At 42.1% G+C, this 23,886-nt stretch overlaps 5 gene segments (V, D, J or C); 3 read left to right on the top strand and 2 right to left on the bottom strand.

Annotated features, from left to right (window-relative positions):
• Nucleotides 1-572: 572 nt before the first annotated feature.
• Nucleotides 573-2,316, bottom strand: LOC113126686 (Ig kappa-b4 chain C region-like). The segment is given in 2 exon segments: nt 573-1,039; nt 2,263-2,316. A coding segment is annotated over 1 exon segment (252 nt).
• LOC113126691 (Ig kappa-b4 chain C region-like) lies at nt 573-23,688 on the bottom strand (the record flags this gene model as incomplete). The annotated part of the segment is given in 3 exon segments: nt 573-690; nt 22,444-22,809; nt 23,658-23,688. Coding segments are annotated over 2 exon segments (354 nt in total), but the record flags the coding sequence as incomplete, so codon positions are not given.
• Nucleotides 2,819-3,325, top strand: LOC113126650 (Ig kappa chain V region 3381-like). The segment is given in 2 exon segments: nt 2,819-2,884; nt 2,982-3,325. Coding segments are annotated over 2 exon segments (393 nt in total).
• On the top strand, nt 8,091-8,669 carry LOC113126345 (immunoglobulin kappa variable 6D-21-like). The segment is given in 2 exon segments: nt 8,091-8,145; nt 8,362-8,669. Coding segments are annotated over 2 exon segments (363 nt in total).
• On the top strand, nt 19,350-21,636 carry LOC113126662 (immunoglobulin kappa variable 6D-21-like). The segment is given in 2 exon segments: nt 19,350-19,401; nt 19,618-21,636. Coding segments are annotated over 2 exon segments (360 nt in total).
• Nucleotides 23,689-23,886: the final 198 nt, after the last annotated feature.

Below are 23,886 nucleotides of genomic sequence, written 5' to 3'. Positions count from 1 at the left end.
TTATATTTCCAATCTCTACGTTCTGTCAGAGGTTCTGCAGATTCTTTTCTTGGGGAAATTAGTGAAGAAATAAACTTTTTAAATAGACAAAGTAAATGAAACAACAAAATCACTTCATTATTCTCATGTGGTAATACACAGTGTTAAAGTGTTGATGAGGACAAAGAATGAATGTGTTGAAAATAAAAGGTCAAAGTGCAAATGTTTGAATTCATTTGGACTCTACTAATAAATAAAACACTTAGAAAAACCTGAAACTACATCAGTCCATCTGTCACTGGACATACTATAATACATCCCATAACTTTGAAGATTTACAGCATAAAATCTTTATCACACACTATTGTGATGTTGAATCAATACACAAACATCCATTCTGTATTCTGATTTTTATATCTTTAAATAACTTGACAAAGTAATGATTCTATCCACACATACCACATACAGCAGTCGTTTTCTTTTCTTTACTACAGATCACAATTTTTATCTGTAAACACTGTCAGTGTAATTGTAGAACTGTGTGTTAATGTTAAAATAACCTAATCAATAAATAACACACAGGGAAACAGAACTGATTTGATGATCTGATCTTTATTAGTCTGGAAACTTTGACACAATCACCGTTAGAGAAAACTAGCAAACATTTCTGGAAGGAAGAAAAAACATAGAAAGAGATTTTCAGAGTAAAACCAGAATCAGAGTCCCAGAGAGTCAGGTCAGGACTGGGAACACTGGTCTCTCCTCAGTGTCTCTGTGACTGGACTCTGGGAGCCCTGGGTGGCCTCACAGGTCACAGAGCCCACCTTCCCCCACTGGTCTGCAGGGAGCCTCAGGGTGCTGCTCCAGCTGTAGCGGCCGTCCTCCCCCAGCACCCCGGGGCTCCTGCTCTCCTCCCCGCTGCTGCTTCTGCCGTCCACCTTCCAGGTCAGACTCCAGTCTGAGGGGAAGCCCTTGTTGGCCAGGCACATGAGCGTGGCCTTCCCCTGCTGCAGCTCCTGGCTGGAGGGGCCCAGCACCGTCAGGGTGGGACGGGCATCACCTAGGAGACACCGATCGGCTTAGAGCACAGGTACCACACAGCTGTCAATCAAACAGCACACACCTGGACACCTTTCCTGTGTCAGAGTGGATTTTCTCCTTTAAGGACTTTGTGTCAGATGGTTTTTCTGCTCCACCAGTCACTGACTCACACATTGTCTCACTTCCCTTTAACAAACCTCTCATGCACATCAGCACAGAGACCGTCCTCATATGACCTGAAATATATCAGGCCACACCGCAAACAGACTGATTCTACTATTCAACTGCTGCATGTCTCTGATTTTTCATTTCAACTCTTTAATGGAAAGAACAAACTACAGTTTAAATCCGTTTACAGTTTTGATGGTTTGGTTCAAAGACGTGATATTTTAACTGTCAAATTATAAAAAGTGCAAACGATTATCAGAAACTTTTAGAGACGTGATCAGACACAAATAATCAGCGTCCAAAAATCAGATTTTATAAAAAACAAACAGCCTCAGAAAAATGTCAAAATTCATTCCCACTGAGATTTAAAGACATTTGAAATAGTCAGATATTTTCATCTCAGTTATCAGTGTTTTAGCTCCAAGTCAGAACACTTCAAAACAGACAATTAAAGACCAAACTTGGAAAAACATTTAAAGGACAATTGGTGTTTTTCAGATTTTACATCTGAACTAGAAAATGGAAAGTTCAGTAAATCTCTTTGGTTTTCAAAATAAAAGGGGATGAAAATATTTTAAAATTCAGATTTTCCAGTGATTTGAATCAGCCCACTGGAAATTTATCTGCTACAAATGTTCAGACACAGAAATGAAAACCTTAACTTAAGCTCCAATATTTAATATTTGATCAGAAACTTACTTCCAACATCCAGTCTGGTTCCTCCACCAAAAGTCCTCCACAGTGACACAAAGTGACTGAGGCGTCGTACAAAAACCTCTCAGTGCAGAGACACGGCTTTGACTGTCCGACTGAACTACAACAACTACAAGTCATCGTGTTTTTCTGCTCTAAAAATGGATTATTGGCAAAATATTTCTGTGTAAATTCAACTTTTTCATTTCAAATATAAATGTGTCTTTGCTGTTTTATCTTTTTTGTTCAGTGTCAAAAGTTTGGACCAAAAATTATTGATGAAGACGCCAAATCACATATTTCAGATTCTAGAGAAGAACTTGCACTAAAAGCAAAATATAGTTAATGAATTAATGAAATGCATCAAAAAGTTGAACTTACTTCCAAACTCCAGTCTGGTTCCTCCACCGAACGTCAACCACAGTGACACAAAGTGACTGAGGCGTCGTACAAAAACCTCTCAGTGCAGAGACACGGCTCTCTGAGTCTGAAACAAACAGTCAACAAAAACAGTCTGTAAAACACAGCTGCTGTTATAAACATGAACTAAAACTGAGCTCCAGAAAACACCCAAATTAATTCATCTGTTGAATATTTAGTAGATTTTTAATGTATCAAATTCAAACTAAACGTTTTAGACGTTAAATCATTCAAAACATTTGAAACAAACATTATTGAAAAAAATTCACAAAACAAATCCACATAAACATCAATATGACACATTTCTAATCAATACTGTGATAAAGTGATTGGTCCATTAATAATCAGCCTGATCAGAGTGATCCAAGTCCCTGTTGGACTCAGTCAGAACATTTCCATAGAGAGCCACTTTGCATCAGCAGCACCATGCTCCAGTGCTCTGGGACAGTTTATAGTCCTGAGAGTTGAACACTGGATGACTGACAGCTGTCCTTCATGACAACAGAAGCCACAGAAATCCTCCTCATCAAAAACATGACTCTGATCTCCGTCCTCATCTGGACTCTCCTCTGCTTCACTCAGGGTGAGGAAAATCTCTTTTCTGTCATGTGAAAATCATTTGCAGTGTCGCTGAGTTTCACCTCAGCTTCTCATGTCCAGTGTTTCTTCTCTCTCCTCAGAGTCTGTTGGACAAAATGTGGTTTTGACTCAGCCAGCAGCCAAATCCCTGCAGCCTGGTCAAACTGTCACTATTGACTGTAAGGCCAGTCCGAAAGTAGCTCACTACACTGGATCACAGTACCACCTCTCCTGGTACCAACAGAAACCTGGAGAAGCTCCTAAACTTCTGATCTACAGAACATCAAACAGATGGTCAGGAATCTCATCCAGATTCATTGGAAGTGGAGCAGGAAATGGAATCGACTTCACTCTGACCATCAGTGGAGTCCAGGCTGAAGATGCAGCAGTTTATTACTGTCAGAGTTATCACAGCATCAACAGTCAGTGGGTGTTCACACAGTGAAAAATGGTCGTACAAAAACCTCCCTCAGTCAGACTGAACAGAAACTGAACTGACTGCTGCAGCTGGAAACTACTGCAGAGACTGATACAGTTCACTGAGGACACACACACACACACACACACACACACACAGTTCAAATCAACATTTAACAAAAACAGGTCCAATGATCCAAAATGATGTTGATGGAATTTAAACTCCTTTCTCCATGACAGCGTCTCACCATCCTTTCATATCCCAGTATAATCCCATGGTTTTAAGGGATTGGCCAAAGAATCAAGATGAGCCAAACTGGGACAGAGAAAATGCCTGCTCATGATCTTCAGCCTCATACTGGATCCCAGCTGTTTTAAATCCTGTTCCCAGTCCAATATAAAGTCATAGGCAGCAGAAACCTTCATGATCAGAGACCCAAACAGCCTCTGCACATACAGCTCATATCCCTACATCAACATATATTTACAGTGAATCTGGTGACAAATGACATTCGTCTGAAAAACGACGCTGGCAGAGTCTCTGTCTTAGTACTGTTGGATCTGAGTGCTGCTTTTGACACAGTGGACCATGTGATCCTGTTACAAAGGTTAGAGGACTGGATAGGCATCTCCGCTACTTTCCTGAAATGGTTTACAGTGGGTACGGAAAGTATTCAGACCCCTTTAAATTTTTCACTCTTTGTGTCATTGCAGCCGTTTGCCAAAATCAAAAAAGTTCATTTTATTTCTCATTAATGTACACTCAGCACCCCATCTTGACAGAAAAAAACAGAAATGTAGAAATTTTTGTAAATTTATTAAAAAAGAAAAACTGAAATATCACATGGTCATAAGTATTCAGACCCTGTGCTCAGTATTGAGTAGAAGCACCCTTTTGAGCTAGTACAGCCATGAGTCTTCTTGAGAATGATGCAACAAGTTTTTCACACCTGGATTTGGGGATCCTCTGCCATTCTTCCTTGCAGATCCTCTCCAGTTCTGTCAGGTTGGATGGTGAACGTTGGTGGACAGCCATTTTCAGGTCTCTCCAGAGATGCTCAATTGGGTTTAGGTCAGGGCTCTGGCTGGGCCAGTCAAGAACGGTCACAGAGTTGTTCCGAAGCCACTCCTTTGTTATTTTAGCTGTGTGCTTAGGGTCATTGTCCTGTTGAAAGGTGAACCTTCGGCCCAGTCTGAGGTCCTGAGCACTCTGGAAGAGGTTTTCTTCCAGGATATCTCTGTACTTGGCCGCATTCATCTTTCCTTCAATTGCAACCAGTCGTCCTGTCCCTGCAGCTGAAAAACACCCCCACAACATGATGCTCCCACCACCATGTTTCACTGTAGGGATTGTATTGGGCAGGTGATGAGCAGTGCCTGGTTTTCTCCACACATACCGCTTAGAATTAACGCCAAAAAGTTCAATCTTGGTCTCATCAGACCAGAGAATCTTATTTCTCATAGTCTGGGAGTCCTTCATGTGTTTTTTGGCAAACTCTATGTGGGCTTTCATGTGTCTTGCACTGAGGAGAGGCTTCCGTCGGGCCACTCTGCCATAAAGCCCCAACTGGTGGAGGGCTGCAGTGATAGTTGACTCTGTGGAACTTTCTCCCATCTCCCTACTGCATCTCTAGAGCTCAGCCACAGTGATCTTTGGGTTCTTCTTTACCTCTCTCACCAAGGCTCTTCTCCCACGATTGCTCAGTTTGGCTGGACGGCCAGGTCTAGGAAGAGTTCTGGTCATCCTAAACTTTTTCCATTTGAGGATTATGGAGGCCACTGTGCTCTTAGGAACCTTGAGTGCTGCAGAAATTCTTTTGTAACCTTGGCCAGATCTGTGCCTTGCCACAATTCTGTCTCTGAGCTCCTTGGGCGGTTCCTTCGAACTCATGATTCTCATTTGCTCTGACATGCACTGTGAGCTGTAAGGTCTTATATAGACAGGTGTGTGCCTTTGTGATAGGCTAAAATAGCATTATACGACTCCTCAATACTCCTTAACATGATTTAGTCAGTATGATTTCATGTAAAAGGGAAATGGGTTAAACAATCCACTCCATCTCCAGGCCAGGGGAGAGATCCTGCCTCAAGTGGAGGAGTTTAAGTATCTCGGGGTCTTGTTCACGAGTGAGGGAAGGACGGAGCGTGAGATTGACAGACGGATCGGGGCATCGGCAGCAGTAATGCGGTCGGTGTACCGGTCCGTTGTGGTGAAGAAGGAGCTGAGCCGGAAGGCGAAGCTCTCGATTTACCGGTCAATCTACGTTCCTACTCGCACCTATGGTCATGAGCTTTGGGTCATGACCGAAAGAACGAGATCGCGGATACAAGCGGCTGAAATGAGCTTCCTCCGCAGGGTGGCCGAGCGCTCCCTTAGAGATAGGGTGAGGAGCTCGGTCACCCGGGAGGAGCTCGGAGTAGAGCCGCTGCTCCTCCACATCGAGAGGAGTCAGTTGAGGTGGCTCGGGCATCTGTTTTGGATGCCTCCTGGGCGCCTTTCTGGGGAGGTGTTCCGGGCATGTCCCACCGGGAGGAGGCCCCGGGGAAGACCCAGGACACGCTGGAGGGACTATGTCTCCCGGCTGGCCTGGGAACGCCTCGGTGTCCCCCCGGAAGAGCTGGAGGAAGGGTCCAGGGAGAAGGAAGTCTGGGTATCCCTGATTCAGCTACTGCCCCCGCGAACCGGCCCCGGCTAAGCGGTAGAAAATGGATGGATGGATGGGTTAAACAAATGGGAAAAATGCAATAAATATTAATTCATATTAGTTCATGCAAGCCTTTAAAACATTTGATATGCAGTTAAAAGTTGGTTAAAACATGTCGAATACTTTAAGAACTGTAAACCCTTTTGTTATCTTTGATATTGTATTAATATTTGTTTGTTTCATTCAAGGGAAAGATAATCTTGTGTGTTGGTAATCTTTTGCTAAGCCTGAGTCTGTATTCTGCTCTGGGATCGATTGGTCAGGGCTCGGCCCGACTTCGAAAAAAAGAGTGTGCTGTTCCCGGATGAGAAGAATTAAAAAAAAAGACTGCAAAAGAAAAATACGACATATGGCTCTCGTGGTTCTTTCCCCCCTGTTTACAGGGGTGTAACACCTTTCCTAATCAAGTCCAATCAGTTTAATTAAACACAGCTGGACTCCAGTGAAGGAGCAGAACCATCTCAAGGAGGATCAGAAGAAATGGACAGCATGTGAGTTACATATGAGTGTCACTGCAAAGGGTCTGAATACTTATGACCATGTGATATTTCAGTTTTTCTTTTTTAATAAATTTGCAAAAATTTCTACATTTCTAGTTTTTTCTGTCAAGATGGGGTGCTGAGTGTACATTAATGAGAAATAAAATGAACTTTTTTGATTTTGGCAAATGGCTGCAATGACACAAAGAGTGAAAAATTTAAAGGGGTCTGAATACTTTCCGTACCCACTGTAAGTCATATCTTGAAGACAGGAAGTATTTCATTGAAATAGGTAACTGCGTCTCAGAACAAATGGCATTTACATGTGGGGTTGCCCAGGAGTCTATCTTGGGACCCCTCTTGTTCAAGCTTTACATGTTTCCTTTAGGTCAGTTAATACGCAGCAATAATGTGTCTTACCATAACTATGCAGATGACACTCAGATTTACAATTCACTCACAGCAGATGAATATGGACCAGTCGATTCACTGTGTCACTGCATTCAGAACGCTGCTGCTCTGGTCCTGATTAGAACCAGGAAGTACAAACACATTACTCCTAATCTCAGATCTCTGCATTGGCTTCCTGTCACTCAGAGAATGGACTTTAAAAAAGTGCTGCTTGTGTATAAGTCTCTTCATGGCTCAGCACCACAGTACATCTCTGACATGTTGGTGCCATCTCGGACTCTTGAGACCATCTAAGTTCTTAGGTCTTGTGATAGTGCCCAGAGTCAGGACTAAACAGGGAGAAGCAGCATTTCAGTTTTATGCACCTAAAATCTGGCATAGTCTTCCTGATGATGTTAGACAGGCCTCATCTCTGACAATGTTTAAGTCCAGGCTAAAAACTTTTCATTTTAGCTCAGCATATGACGACTGAAAGTGTTTTATCTGAACTCAGTCTCCTGTAATTTTAATTTAAAGTTCATTTTCTACTATTTCCTGTTTTTTCTTTTGCCTATGTACTATTAATTTGTCTTTCATTTCTGTAAAGCACTTTGAATCACTCTGTGTATGAACTGTACTATATAAATAAACTTGACTTGCCATACTGCAGAGACTGAACCTGCCAAAGCAAATGGGATGACACAATCACTCTGGCTATTAACTCAGAAATCAAACAAGCTCAGTGAGACTAAAAGTTCTGTGTGCAGCTTTCAGTCCCATCACATGATCATCCTCAACACATGGACTTTCCCAGTTGTCACTGAGCTGTGGATGTTCAAATTTCCATTCCTCTGAGCATTTTGGGACAAATGATCCACACTGGCTTCAGAGTCAAAGCATCATTTCACTTTGGCAAACTCATGTCTCAGCTTCACTTGGTGAAATCTCCACTTTACAAACACACAAACATGTCACAGCTGTTTTCACATCAATCTACAAAGAAGTGGACGAGTTCACTGCCAGACTGTTTGATCCTGTACATGTGAATATGCAGCAGTGAGGAGGAAGCAGGCTGCCATGGTGAGGGCAGCTGCAGCTGACTGACTCTGTGTGTTTGCATATGTGTCCTGCCTCTGTGCTCCAGACGTTAAGAGGCCAGTGTTGATCAGTGGCAGTCCAGGCCTTTCAGAGCCACCCACACGCCGGCAGCACCATGATGATGATGATGATGTCCCTGACTCTACTGCTGGCCACCCTGGGGCTCCTGGTTCAGGGTGAGACTCTCTTCTGAAAACTTTGCTTCAGGATGCAGCCAGGTTCACCACAATGATGTTCTGCTCTGATGGAGAAACGCGGACACGAGCAGCACTGAGCTTCTTCCATCTATTGTCCATGTTAAATACATGATCCTCTTCTGTTTGGATGATGATCGTCTTTCTCCAAGCTGGACTGGTCTCAATAAGCCTTCTCCTCTTTTTCATGTTTTCCAGGTTCATCAGGACAAATCACCCTGGCTCAGTCTCCTGGATCTCAGTCTGTTGTTCCAGGACAGACTGTCAACATCAGATGTAAAGCCAGTTCAGGTGTTAGTAACAACCTCCACTGGTACCTTCAGAAACCTGGAGAAGCTCCTGAACTCCTAATTAGATACGCTAAAACCCGTGAGTCTGGAGTTTCTGATCGTTTCAGTGGAAGTGGATCTGGGACTGACTTCACTCTGACCATCAGTAGAGTTCAGGCTGAAGATGCAGGAGTTTATTACTGTCAGCAGAGTAGCAGCAGACCGTTCACACAGTGAAACAACGTCATACAAAAACCTCCCTCAGCTGCAGAGGAACTGATCTGACTCCACAGCTGCACTGAAAATGTAAAACATCTGAGTTTTCACTCAAAATAATGTGATTAACTAAAATTCACTTTTTACATTTTAACACCAGATACAGTTTTTAGCCCATTAAGACTTTTATATCAACAGGATGAGAAACATTGAGCTGGACATCAATCTAAAACTACTTATGTTTCAATTCTCTGATAACTTTAATCCACAGTACAACAACATATGAACACTAAAACTTTAGATATTTGCTTCATGTCTCACTATTTTACACTGAAATACTCATATTACTACATATCATTATATCGTTTACTTCACGCTGTAAAATTAGTATATATGTCATATTTCATTCCTGGGAGAGGTTCTCTTCTCCACATGTCATTTATGTTTCAAAGCAAAGATGCTTTATGGACAATATGCTGACATGTACTAACACTTTAATTTATCAAATGTTTTGATTTGTTAAAATTTGTCTTTGTGCCTGAACTCTTCAAAAGAAGCAGAGTGTCCATATTTCCAGTTTTATATCTTTCTATGCTGATGATGAACTATTTATTTCAAATTCTGAAAATATTTTTGATTATTGTTAAATTGAAAAAATAAGTTTTTTATATTAATGAAAAATAAAAGAACTGATTTGATGAAGATTATTTTTATTATATGGAAACTCTAATCTTTGTTGGCCTTGTTGGCCAGGCACATGAGCGTGGCCTTCCCCTGTTGCAGCTCTTCACTGAAGGGGCCCAACACTGTCAGGGTGGGGCCCACTTGAGGAGGAGAGAACAAATTGTAGAGAAACTGGGAGTTTGGATGAAACTGGTCTTCAGTGTTTCATTTCCCTCTCTGAGCTCAGTAACCATGGGAACAGACAGACATCACTACTGAACCATGGCAACAGGCAGGTTTCAGTACTACAGATAAACAGGTAACGAGTCACTTAGTTTCTCTGATGTGTTAAAGTTCAACCTGTAAACTACTGAGGTTTAAAGAAACTCATCATCTGTTATCAGACATGTGAGGTTTACATTTCCATGATGTACAAAATTCTCCTCTGAAACACAAAAGACCTGAATCATAAATGTGAGATTTGTTCATTCAACGTGAACATTAGATATAGAATTATGTTTTAAACCCCCTCAAACATTCAGACTCCTGTATAAATATAATCATGTTGAATGATTCTCATTGGACACACAGGACGACTTGGGACAATTTAAATATTTGAGTAAGATCTTGTAAATTTATGAAATATTCTTTCCCCAGTACTTAGACTGAAAATTAAAAACTTTTCAGAACATTTTTTAGACATAATACTTTTGTCAAATTGAAGGTTTAGAAACAGCTGAAATTTAAATTCCAGTCAAACCAAATGTTTAACTGTAGATTGTGTTCTGTTCAAACACATCCTGTGATTTGTAAAACACAGCTGCTGTTATAAACATGAACTAAAACTGAGCTCAGGAAAACACCCAAATTAATTCATTTGTTGAATATTTAGTAGATTTTTAAGATTTAAAACAGTTATTTATTTAAAAAATCCACAAATCAACACATTCCTAATCAATACTGTGATAAAGTGATTGATCCATTAATAATCAGCCTGATCAGAGTGATCCAAGTCCCTGTTGGACTCAGTCAGAACATTTCCATAGAGAGCCACTTTGCATCAGAAGCACCATGCTCCAGTGCTCTGGGACAGTTTATAGTCCTGAGAGTTGAACACTGGATGACTGACAGCTGTCCTTCATGACAACAGAAGCCACAGAAATCCTCCTCATCAAAAACATGACTCTGATCTCCGTCCTTATCTGGACTCTCCTCTGCTTCACTCAGGGTGAGGAAAATCTCTTTTCTGTCATGTGAAAATCATTTGCAGTGTCGCTGAGTTTCACCTCAGCTTCTCATGTCCAGTGTTTCTGCTCTCTCCTCAGAGTCTGTTGGACAAAATGTGGTTGTGACTCAGCCAACAGCCAAATCCCTGCAGCCTGGTCAAACTGTCACTATTGACTGTAAGACCAGTCCAAAAGTAGCTCACTTCACTGGATCACAGTACTCTGGACCACAGTACTTCTTCTCCTGGTACCAACAGAAACCTGGAGAAGCTCCTAACCTTCTGGTCTACAAAACATCAGAAAGACAGTCAGGAATCTCATCCAGATTCAGTGGAAGTGGAGCAGGAAATGGAATCGACTTCAATCTGACCATCAGTGGAGTCCAGGCTGAAGATGCAGCAGTTTATTACTGTCAGAGTTATCACTACATCAACAGTAAGGCTGTGCTCACACAGTGAAAAATGGTCGTACAAAAACCTCCCTCAGTCAGACTGAACAGAAACTGAACTGACTGCTGCAGCTGGAAACTACTGCAGAGACTGATACAGTTCACTGAGGACACACACACACACACACGCACACACACACACACACACACACACACACACACACACACACAGTTCAAATCAACATTTAACAAAAACAGGTCCAATGATCCAAAATGATGCTGATGGAATTTAAACTCCTTCCTCCATGACAGCGTCTCACCATCCTTTCATATCCCAGTATAATCCCATGGTTTTAAGGGATTGGCCAAAGAATCAAGATGAGCCAAACTGGGACAGTCAGTGAGAAAATGCCTGCTGATGACCTTTGCCCTCAGCCTCATACTGGATCCCAGCTGTTTCAAGTTCTGTTCCCAGTCCAATATAAAGTCATCAGCAGCAGAAACCTTCATGATTAAAGACCCAAACAGCCTCTGCACATACAGCTCTGTAATGGAAAAATGAATTTTAATGATTGATCATTCTTACTAATTATGATTTTTATTGTTTCTTACTGTATTCTGCATTCAGGTTTGGGTTTTCAGGTTTCACAGGTTTTCATTTACAGGTTGATTCACAGAGTTCATTAACACTTGTGTTTTTCATAATCATGTCTGATGTTTATGTTCTTCCTGACCTAGTATAGTCTGACACTAAGGGACACAGTGTTCTCAAGGATGTTGGTGAAGAGTATCTGGGAGAAAGGTTCCTTAGGACACAAGGTGTGGGGAAGGGACACGTACAACAGAGCACGCCCAGGATGAAGGGTTAACTGTCGAATGAGAATATAGAGTTTTAGAATACAGCCTTATTAGGAATCACTTTGTAGAACAATAGGGAAGTACAGACTTAATTATCTGATTAAGCGAATGATTATTTGCATTTACTTTGCATATCTGTATAAGTAGCGGCCTCAGCCTAGTAGGGGCTGAGCAACTGGGGAACAACATGGGAAGACTCTGATCAATTGTGTTCAATTATGTTTGCTCCTTTCTTGCAAGAAATATATTCATAAAAGACAGTCGGTCTGCACTCTCTTTATTGCTCATCCTACAACGATTGTTTTGCCACAACAGCTCATATCCCTACATCAACATATATATACAGCGAATCTGGTGACAAATGACATTCGTCTGAACACAGACGCTGGCAGAGTCTCTGTCTTAGTACTGTTGGATCTGAGTGCTGCTTTTGACACAGTGGACCATGTGATCGTGTCACTGGCACTGGTACTGCCCTTAAAATGGTCTAAGTCCTATCTTGATGACAGGAAGTACTTCATTGAAATTGGTAACTGACTCTCAAACCAGATAGCGTTTACATGTGGGGTCCCCCAGGGGTCTATCTTGGGACCCCTGTTGTTCTATCTTTACGTGGTTCCTTTAGGCCAGTTAATACACAGCAATAATGTGCCCTACCATAACTATGCAGATGACACTCAGATTTACATTTCACTCACAGCAGGTGAATATGGACCAGTCGATTCACTGCATTCAGAACGCTGCTGCTCTGGTCCTGATTAGAACCAGGAAGTACAACCACATTACTCCTGATCTCAGATCTCTGCATTGGCTTCCTGTCACTCAGAGAATTGGCTTTAAAAAAATGCTGCTTGAGTATAAGTCTCTTCATGGCTCAGCACAACAGTACATCTCTGACATGTTGATGAACCATCTTGAACTCTGAGAACATCAGGGACAGGCCTTCTGCTCGTGCCCAGAGTCAGGACTAAACAGGGAGAAGCAGCGTTTCAGTTTTATGCACCTAAAATCTGGCATAGTCTTCCTGATGAAGTTAGACAGGCCTCATCTCTGACAATGTTTAAGTCCAAGCTAAAAACTTTTCTTTTTAGCTCAGTATATGACGACTGAAAGTGTTTTATCTGAACTCAGTCTCCTGTAATTTTAATCTGAAGTTCATTTTCTAATATTTCCTGTTTCGTTTTTTGCCAATGTACTTTTCACTTGTCTTTTATTTCTGTAAAGCACTTTGAATCACTCTGTGTATGAACTGTACTATATAAATAAACTTGACTTGCCTTACTGCAGAGACTGAACCTGCCAAAGCAAATGGGATGACACACTCTCTCTATTAACTCAGAAATCAAACAAGCTCAGTGAGACTAAAAGTTCTGTGTGCAGCTTTCAGTCCCATCACATGATCATCCTCAGCACATGGACTTTCCCAGTTGTCACTGAGCTGTGGATGTTCAAATTTCCATTCCTCTGAGCATTTTGGGACAAATGATCCACACTGGCTTCAGAGTCAAAGCATCATTTCACTTTGGCAAACTCATGTCTCAGATTCACTTGGTGAAATCTCCACTTTACAAACACACAAACACGTCACAGCTGTTTTCACATCAATCTACAAAGAAGTGGACGAGTTCACTGCCAGACTGTTTGATCCTGTACATGTGAATATGCAGCAGTGAGGAGGAAGCAGGCTGCCATGGTGAGGGCAGCTGCAGCTGACTGACTCTGTGTGTTTGCATATGTGTCCTGCCTCTGTGCTCCAGACGTTAAGAGGCCAGTGTTGATCAGTGACCGTCCAGGCCTTTCAGAGCCACCCACACGCCGGCAGCACCATGATGATGATGAAGATGTCTCTGACTCTACTGCTGGCCACCCTGAGGCTCCATGTTCAGGGTGAGACTCTCTTCTGAAAACTTTGCTTCAGGATGCAGCCAGGTTCACAACAATGATGTTCTGCTCTGATGGAGAAACGCTGACACGAGCAGCACTGAGCTTCTTCAATTCAATTCAATTTCAATTTTCAATTTATTTGTATTGCGCCAAATCACAATACAAATCATCTCAAGGCACTTTACAAAAACTAAAACTAAAAACCCAACAATTCCCTTATGAGCAAGCACTTGGCGACAGTGGAGAGGAAAAAACTCCCTTTAACGGAAGAAAAAAAAACCTCCAGCAGAACCGGGCTCAGTTTGGGCGGCCATCTGCCTCGACCGGTTGGGGTGAGTGGATAGAGCAGAGAGAAAAGAACAGCAACAATAAACAACAAATAGACACTGCAAGTTGGTGGGGCCAGTAACTGCACATCAGCGATAAACAGCTCCAGGACCAGGGACACCTGCAGAAGGTACAGAGAGAGAGAGAGAGAGAGAGAGGGAGGGAGAGAGCACAAACTAGGGGAGACAGAGAGCACAAGGTTAGTAACATTCAATGGTGGAATATACATGAGGTGGGAGAGAAGGGGGGGGGTTAGGGTAGGGGAGCTCAGTGCACCGATGGTCCTCGGGCAGTCTAGGCCTATAGCAGCATAACTAACTAAGGGATGGTTCAGGGTTGCCTGAAGCCAGCCCTAACTATATGCTTTGTCAAAGAGGAAGGTTTTAAGTCTAGCCTTAAAAGTACAGAGAGTGTCTGCCTCCTGAACCCAGGCTGAGAGCTGGTTCCACAGGAGAGGAGCTTGATAGCTAAAGGCTCTGCCTCCCATTCTGCTTTTGAGAACTCTGGGAACCACAAGTAGGCCTGCACTCTGAGAGCGAAGTGGTCTATTGGGATAATATGGTACTATGAGGTCTTTAAGGTATGAAGGAGCTTGATTATGAAGGGATTTGTATGTGAGAAGAAGGATTTTAAATTCTATTCTATATTTTACAGGGAGCCAATGAAGAGAAGCCAATATAGGAGAAATATGATCTCTCTTGCTAGTTCCCGTCAGGACTCTGGCTGCGGCATTCTGGATTAATTGGAGGCTTTTTATTAAGATATTAGGACATCCAGATAGTAATGAGTTACAGTAATCTAGCCTTGAGGAAACAAATGCATGGACTAGTTTTTCTGCATCATTTTGAGACAGGATGTTCCCAATTTTGGCAATGTTGTGCAGGTGAAAGAAGGCAGTTCTAGAAATTTGTTTTATGTGTGAGTTAAAGGACATGTCCTGGTCAAAAATAACTCCAAGGTTTTTTACAGTAGTGCTGGAGGCCAGGGCTATGCCATCTAGAGTAGCTATAATTTTAGAAAAGTTATTTCTGAGATTTTTAGGCCCAAATATAATGACTTCTGTTTTCTCCGAGTTTAAAAGTAAAAAGTTACTGGTCATCCAAGCCTTTATGTCAGTTAGACAGGCTTGAAGTCTGGTTTAACTGGTTTGTGTTAACAGGTTTAATAGACAGATATAACTGAGTGTCATCCGCATAGCAGTGGTAATTAATAGAGTGCTTCCTAATGATATATCCTAAAGGAAGCATGTACAGGGTGAACAGAATCGGTCCTAGCACAGAACCTTGTGGAACTCCATAACTAACTTTTGTTCGTGTGGAAGGTTCATCATGGACATGAACAAACTGGAATCTGTCCGATAAATAGGATTGGAACCACTTTAACGCTGTTCCTCTGATACCAATCACATGCTCCAGTCTCTGTAATAAGATGTTGTGGTCAATGGTGTCGAATGCTGCACTAAGGTCTAGGAGGACAAGTATCGAAACAAGTCCATTATCTGAGGCTAAGAGAAGATCGTTGGTAACTTTCAACAGTGCTGTTTCTGTACTATGATGTGCTCTAAATCCTGATTGGAAATCTTCAAATAGTTCATTCCTGTGTAAGTGGTCTGATAGCTGCTTAGCAACAGCTTTTTCTAGGATTTTAGAAATAAATGGCAGGTTGGATATTGGTCTATAATTAGCCAAGACTCCTGGATCAAGACTAGGCTTTTTGAGTAAAGGTTTGATTACTGCAGTCTTAAAGGCCTGTGGTACGTAGCCTGATACTAGAGATAAATTTACCAAGTCCAATAAAGATGAGTTCATTAATGGCAGGGTGCCTTTAAGCAGTCTAGTCGGGATGGGGTCCAAGAGACACGTTGATGATTTCGATGAAGCAACTACTGATGTAAATTCAGAGAGATCTATAGGAGAGAAGCAGTCTAAACATAACTGAGGTCCTACAGATGATTCAAGAGCTACTGTAGTAAAAGATTCATTTATTGCAGGTATAGGAAGCATCTGCTGAATTTTATCTCTAATAGTTGTGATTTTATTTGTAAAGAAACTCATAAATTCATCACTGCTGAGAGCTAAGGGAACACTGGGCTCAACGGAGCTGTGACTTTTTGTCAGCCTGGCTACAGTGCTGAAAAGAAACCTGGGATTGTTCTTATTTTCCTCTATTAATGATGAATAGTATGCAGTTCTGGCTTTACGGAGAGCTTTTTTATATGTTAGTAGACTGTTTTTCCAGGCTAGAAAAATTTCCTCTAAGTTTGTGGAACGCCACTTCCTTTCCAGCCTTCGTGATGCCTGCTTTAAGGTACGAACATGTAAATTATACCATGGGGCTAGTCTTCTCTGAATCACTAACTTCTTTTTCAGAGGGGCTACAGAATCAAGCGTTTCACGCAGTGAGGTTACAGCGCTGTCAACAACATGATCAATTTGGTAGGGAGTAGGATTAAGGCAGCTGCCCTCCACTATGTTTATACTTGGCATAGATGCAAATAAAGATGGAATCATTTTCTTAAATTTATTAACAGCGTTGTCGGATAAACATCTGCTGTAGTGGAATTTTCTTCCAGACGCTGCATGATCCATCATTTTAAATTCGAAAGTTATTAAAGAATGATCTGACAAAACAGGATTTGGGGGAAAAACTATTAGATGTTCAATTTCGATGCCATAGGTCAGAACAAGATCAAGGGTGTGATTAAAACAGTGGGTGGGTTTATTAACGTTTTGAATTAAACCAATTGAATCTAATATAGAATTAAATGCAATGCTGAGGCTGTTATTTTCAATATCTACATGAATGTTAAAATCTCCCACTATAATGACTTTATCTGATCAAAGGACTAAATCAGACAGGAAGTCAGGGAATTCAGTTAAAAACTCTGAGTAAGGAACAGGTGGACGGTACACAATAACAAGTAGAACTGGTTTTTGTGTTTTCCAGTTTGTATGTGAGAGACTAAGAGTGAGGCTCTCAAATGAGTTATAACTGTTCTGAGGATGAAAGTTTAATAATAAGTTTGAGTGGAAGATTGCAGCTACTCCTCCACCTCGACCTGTGCTTCGAGGAACATGATAATTTTTATGACTGAGGGGGGTTGATTCATTCAGACTGACATATTCATCCTGCTGTAACCAGGTTTCAGTAAGATAAAGTAGGTCAATTTGGTGATCAGTTATCAAATCATTTACTAACAGAGATTTAGAAGAAAGGGACCTAATATTTAATAATCCACATTTGACAGTTCTGTTTTTCTGTTCAATAAGAGGAGTGGTCTTAATTTTTATTAAGTTTTTATGAATAACTCCTCTTCTGTTAACTTCTGATTTATTTGATTTATATGTTCGAGGGGCAGACACAGTCTCTATGTGGTTTGAAGGGGGCGGCGGCTCTAAGGAAACTGCAGAGAAGCGTTTTAGACTGAGTCTCTGCATCCCGGTCCCCACCCTGGATTGTCAGGCTTTAGGTCGGCTAAGAAACTCGGCCAAATTCCTAGAGATGAGAGCTGCACCATTCAAAGTGGGATGGATGCCATCTCTCGCTATCAGACCGGGTTTTCCCCAGAAAGTGGCCCAATTGTCTATGAAGCTCACATCGTTTGCTGGACACCACCTAGACAGCCAGCGACGGAACGACGACATGCGGCTAAACATGTCATCGCTGGTCAGATTGGGGAGTGGTCCAGAGAAAACTACAGAGTCCGACATTAATTTAGCAAAGTTACACACCGACTCAACATTAATTTTAGTGACCTCCGATTGGCGTAATCGGGTGTCATTGCTGCCGACGTGAATAACAATTTTCCCATATTTACGATTAGCCTTAGCCAGCAGCTTCAGATTTGACTCGATGTCGCTCTGGCCCCAGGAATACATTTGACTATGGTCGCTGGTGTCTCTAGCTTCACGTTCCTGACTATGGAATCGCCAATTATCAGAGTCGATTTCTCAGCGGGTGTGTCGCTGAGCGGGGAAAATCTATTAGAAACGTGAACAGGCAGGTGATGAGCCGTGGGCTTCTGCTTAGGAGTATGTTTCCGTCGGACCGTCACCCAGGCTAATTCTCCGGGCTGCTCCGGAGCTGCCCTTGGACCGCTAACAGACCCTGAGCTCGGTGGCTCCACACCAGCTAACGGGGCTAGGCTAGCTGGCTTTTGTTCGAAGGTGCGGAGCCGCGCTTCCAAATCAGTGATCCTCGCCTCCAAGGCTAACAGAACCTTACACTTAATACAGGTATCATTATCGCTAAAGGAGGCAGAGGAATAACTAAACATGTGGCACACCGAGCAAGAAAGAGAGAGAGAGGGAGAGGCCATGTTAGCAAGCTAACTAGCTAGCTAAGTCAGGAAATAGCAACAAACACCGGTCAAAACAGAAAGGTACCCGACCAGCAACGGAATGCAGCAGCCAGTGAACCGTTCAAAGTCTAGCCGGTTCCCAGGTGTGCCAAACCACAGCTAGTCTGCCGCCAGTCTGCAGACGAACCACACAACACACACAACACGACACGCCTGCAAGACAAAAGTGATTCGCTTACCCGGATGTTCGGCTACTCCATTTTAGGTTTAAATAACCTAATCAATAAAATAACACACAGGGAAACAGAACTGATTTGATGATCTGATCTTTATTAGTCTGGAAACTTTGACACAATCACCGTTACAGAAAACTAGCAAACATATCTGGAAGGAAGAAAAAAAATAGAAAGAGATTTTCAGAGTAAAACCAGAATCAGAGTCCAGTGTTTCTTCTCTCTCCTCAGAGTCTGTTGGACAAAATGTGGTTTTGACTCAGCCAGCAGCCAAATCCCTGCAGCCTGGACAAACTGTCACTATTGACTGTAAGGCCAGTACATCAGTACTCTGGACCACAGTACTACCTCACGTGGTACCAACAGAAACCTGGAGAAGCTCCTAAACTTCTGATCTACCTAACATCAAACAGATGGTCAGGAATCTCATCCAGATTCAGTGGAAGTGGAGAAGGAAATGGAATCGACTTCACTTTGACCATCAGTGGAGTCCAGGTTGAAGATGCAGCAGTTTATTACTGTCAGAGTTATCACAACATCAGCAGTCAGGGTGTGTTCACACAGTGAAAAATGGTCGTACAAAAACCTCCCTCAGTCAGACTGAACAGAAACTGAACTGCCAGACTGTTTGATCCTGTACATGTGAATATGCAGCAGTGAGGAGGAAGCAGGCTGCCATGGTGAGGGCAGCTGCAGCTGACTGACTCTGTGTGTTTGCATATGTGTCCTGCCTCTGTGCTCCAGACGTTAAGAGGCCAGTGTTGATCAGTGGCCGTCCAGGCCTTTCAGAGCCACCCACACGCCGGCAGCACCATGATGATGATGATGATGTCTCTGACTCTACTGCTGGCCACCCTGGGGCTCCTGGTTCAGGGTGAGACTCTCTTCTGAAAACTTTGCTTCAGGATGCAGCCAGGTTCACCACCATGATGTTCTGCTCTGATGGAGAAACGCTGACACGAGCAGCACTGAGCTTCTTCCATTTATTGTCCATGTTAAAGAAATGATCCTCTTCTGTTTGGATGATGGTCGTTTTTCTCCAAGCTGGACTGGTCTTAATAAGCCTTCTCCTCTTTTTCATGTTTTCCAGGTTCATCAGGACAAATCACCCTGACTCAGTCTCCTGGATCTCAGTCTGTTGTTCCAGGACAGACTGTCAACATCAGATGTAAAGCCAGTTCAAGTGTTAGCAGCTCACTCCACTGGTACCTTCAGAAACCTGGAGAAGCTCCTAAACTCCTGATTTATGCAGCTACAAGCCGTCACTCTGGAGTTTCTGATCGTTTCAGTGGAAGTGGATCTGGGACTGACTTCACTCTGACCATCAGTAGAGTTCAGGCTGAAGATGCAGGAGTTTATTACTGTCAGCAGGGAAGCAGCTGGCCGCTCACACAGTGAAACAACGTCGTACAAAAACCTCCCTCAGCTGCAGAGGAACTGATCTGACTCCACAGCTGCACTGAAACTAAAACAACAGACAAAGAACTGGAGGACACTACAGTCAGCAAGTGACTTATTTATTATTTAACTACATTATATTAAAGACAATCAGTCAACAGAAAATTATCTCATAAATACATGAAACATTTCAGCCATGACTGAACTACAGACTGTCTACATGTTTTTTATTGTTCATATATTTATTTCTATGGTTTGATGTCCAACAGAGTGACGTGTTTCCTTTCAAACCAACAGCAAAGAAAAACTTATGTTTGTAATTTTTCTTGTGATGTTGCTTCTGTGTTCGGATATCTGGATTAGAGACTCAGGGCTTTTATTTTGAAAAGGAAGTGTAGCATATTTGTGGGATAACCACCAGATTAGATGATTAACCTATTAACGAATGCTAGCACTTGCTTATGGCAGGCTAGGGATACCAGAAGACTTAATTCGGCTCAGGGAGATGTGGTCAAGTAAATGATGACACAAAGAGGAAATTGATTAGTGATGGGACCTTATACTGAGGGTGAGACTGACAAAACAACAACACCAACATATAACAATATAAACCCCAGGCTATATACAATCTGCAGATTTGGGTTTGATCTGGTTTCAGGGTAGATGAAGCAGTTGGAAATACACTTCACTATTTAGGTCCCAGTTCACAACAAAGCAATAAGTTGACCAACATAATTACAGAAATTATACAGTAACAACATTCACAATTGCACAGGACCTTGTACCCAGACAGACGATGAGTCCGCACCACAAACGGGACCTGGTCAGTAACAACTCGTACACACTACACACATGCACCACACAGAACAGTGCAGACCATGTGCCCTTCAGTGCCTGCAAACTGTCCATGGGATGTGACTTGTCCAAGGCCGAGGAGCAGCTTCAGTGGAAATGTGTGGCTGTGAGTGAGTTAGTGAGGGGACCAGGGCTGAAACAGCCTCCTACCAGACCCACAGGAGGACGGGGTCAAACTGGAGAACTCCAGGCTGCTTGTAGCTCGCCATCAGGTTTGTTTAACCCCAAACAGGAGTGTGTCTGACCCGTATCCAGTATGAACCAGTAACACGGCTCTCCACAGCATCACAGTCCCTCAGTACCATGACATGTTTAAACCAAGCAATAACAATGAAGAGCAAAGTGCTGGGTTGGTATTAAAGTCATCAAAACACAACAGAATAATTCCTAGAGATTATTGGTGTCAATAGAAACTCACTGATGCTAGTAGCAACATGCTAACACTGATGCTAGTAGCAACATGCTAACACCAATGACACAAACAGACTCACCAATTCCAGTTGATAAACAGGCACCGAACGGCTCCTACAGCGGCGGTAGTTGGTTGCTAAGAGCATAGAATAGCAGGTTTAAGTTTACAGTGAATTTAACACTGAACCAAAGAGAAAATAAGCCTTTGTTTGTTTACTTGTTTGTTTGTTTGTTTGTTTGTTTGTGTACATACCTGTTGCAGTTCTCCCGTAGCTTTCCCCTCACGCTATTGAAGGGAGAACCGGAAACAGCTTGTGATTCCAGCTACAACAAAGGCGATTGGCTGGCTGAGTCACATAACTCTCAGCCATGCCACGTCGATGTAGTTGCGCGTTCATGGACTCGTGGGTGTGAAACAACACTAACCAAGGCGGGTTTTGACCTGGGTTAGAGAAGACCATCATAGTGTCTGTTTTCAGGTCTTTCAGACTCTGCTCACATGTAAAAATGTCTTTATTTGAAAGGAGTTTCTCACTGATCTGTGTCTCTATATGCTGATGATATTTAACTTTATATTTCCAATCTCTACGTTCTGTCAGAGGTTCTGCAGATTCTTTTCTTGGGGAAATTAGTGAAGAAATAAACTTTTTAAATAGACAAAGTAAATGAAACAACAAAATCACTTCATTATTCTCATGTGGTAATACACACTGTTAAAGTGTTGATGAGGACAAAGAATGAATGTGTTGAAAATAAAAGGTCAAAGTGCAAATGTTTGAATTCATTTGGACTCTACTAATAAATAAAACAGTTAGAAAAACCTGAAACTACATCAGTCCATCTGTCACTGGACATACTATAATACATCCCATAACTTTGAATACAGCATAAAATCTTTATCTCACACTATTGTGATGTTGAATCAATACACAAACATCCATTCTGTATTCTGATTTTTATATCTTTAAATAACTTGACAAAGTGATGATTCTATCCACACATACCACATACAGCAGTCGTTTTCTTTCTTTACTACAGATCACAATTTATATCTGTAAACACTGTCAGTATAATTGTAGAACTGTGTGTTAATGTTAAAATAACCTAATCAATAAATAACACACAGGGAAACAACTGATTTGATGATCTGATCTTTATTAGTCTGGAAACTTTGACACAATCACCGTTAGAGAAAACTAGCAAACATATCTGGAAGGAAGAAAAACATAGAAAGAGATTTTCAGAGTAAAACCAGAATCAGAGTAAAACCAGAATCAGAGTCCCAGTGAGTCAGGTCAGAACTGGGAACACTGGTCTCTCCTCAGTGTCTCTGTGACTGGACTCTGGGAGCTTTGGGTGGCTTCACAGGTCACAGAGCCCACCTTCCCCCACTGGTCTGCAGGGAGCCTCAGGGTGCTGCTCCAGCTGTAGCGGCCGTCGTTCCCCAGCACCCCGGGGCTCCTGCTCTCCTCCCCGCTGCTGCTTCTGCCGTCCACCTTCCAGGCCAGACTCCAGTCTGAGGGGAAGCCCTTGTTGGCCAGGCACATGAGCGTGGCCTTCCCCTGCTGCAGCTCCTGGCTGGAGGGGCCCAGCACCGTCAGGGTGGGACGGGCATCACCTAGGAGACACCGATCGGCTTAGAGCACAGGTACCACACAGCTGTCAATCAAACAGCACACACCTGGACACCTTTCCTGTGTCAGAGTGGATTTTCTCCTTTAAGGACTTTGTGTCAGATGGTTTTTCTGCTCCACCAGTCACTGACTCACACATTGTTTCACTTCCCTTTAACAAACCTCTCATGCACATCAGCACAGAGACAGTCCTCATATGACCTGAAATATATCAGGCCACACTGCAAACAGACTGATTCTACTATTCAACAGCTGCATGTCTCTGATTTTTCATTTCAACTCTTTAATGGAAAGAACAAACTACAGTTTAAATCCGTTTACAGTTTTGATGGTTTGGTTCAGAGACGTGATATTTTAACTGTCAAATTATAAAAAGTGCAAACGATTATCAGAAACTTTTATAGACGTGATCAGACACAAATAATCAGAATCCAAAAATCTGATTTTATAAAAAACAAACAGCCTCAGAAAAATGTCAAAATTCATTCCCACTGAGATTTAAAGACATTTGAAATAGTCAGATATTTTCATCTCAGTTATCAGTGTTTTAGCTCAAAGTCAGAACACTTCAAAACAGACAATTAAAGACCAAACTTGGAAAAACATTTAAAGGACTATTGGTGTTTTTCAGATTTTACATCTTAACCAGAAAATGGAAAGTTCAGTAAATATCTTTGGTTTTCAAAATAAAAGGGGATGAAAATATTTTAAAATTCAGATTTTCCAGTGATTTCAATCAGCCCACTGGAAATTTATCTGCTACAAATGTTCAGACACAGAAATGAAAACCTTAACTTAAGCTCCAATATTTAATATTTGATCAGAAACTTACTTCCAAACTCCAGTCTGGTTCCTCCACCAAAAGTCCACCACAGTGACACAAAGTGACTGAGGCGTCGTACAAAAACCTCTCAGTGCAGAGACACGGCTCTGACTGTCCGACTGAACTACAACAACTACAAGTCATCGTGTTTTTCTGCTCTAAAAATGGATTATTGGCAAAATATTTCCGTGTAAATTCAACTTTTTCATTTCAAATATAAATGTGTCTTTGCTGTTTT

The sequence above is a fragment of the Mastacembelus armatus genome, chromosome 11 (assembly GCF_900324485.2).
Source record: "Mastacembelus armatus chromosome 11, fMasArm1.2, whole genome shotgun sequence".
Taxonomy (NCBI): domain Eukaryota; kingdom Metazoa; phylum Chordata; class Actinopteri; order Synbranchiformes; family Mastacembelidae; genus Mastacembelus; species Mastacembelus armatus.
Note: the sequence above shows the minus strand (reverse complement) of the source record. Positions and strands in the feature narration are given on the sequence as shown.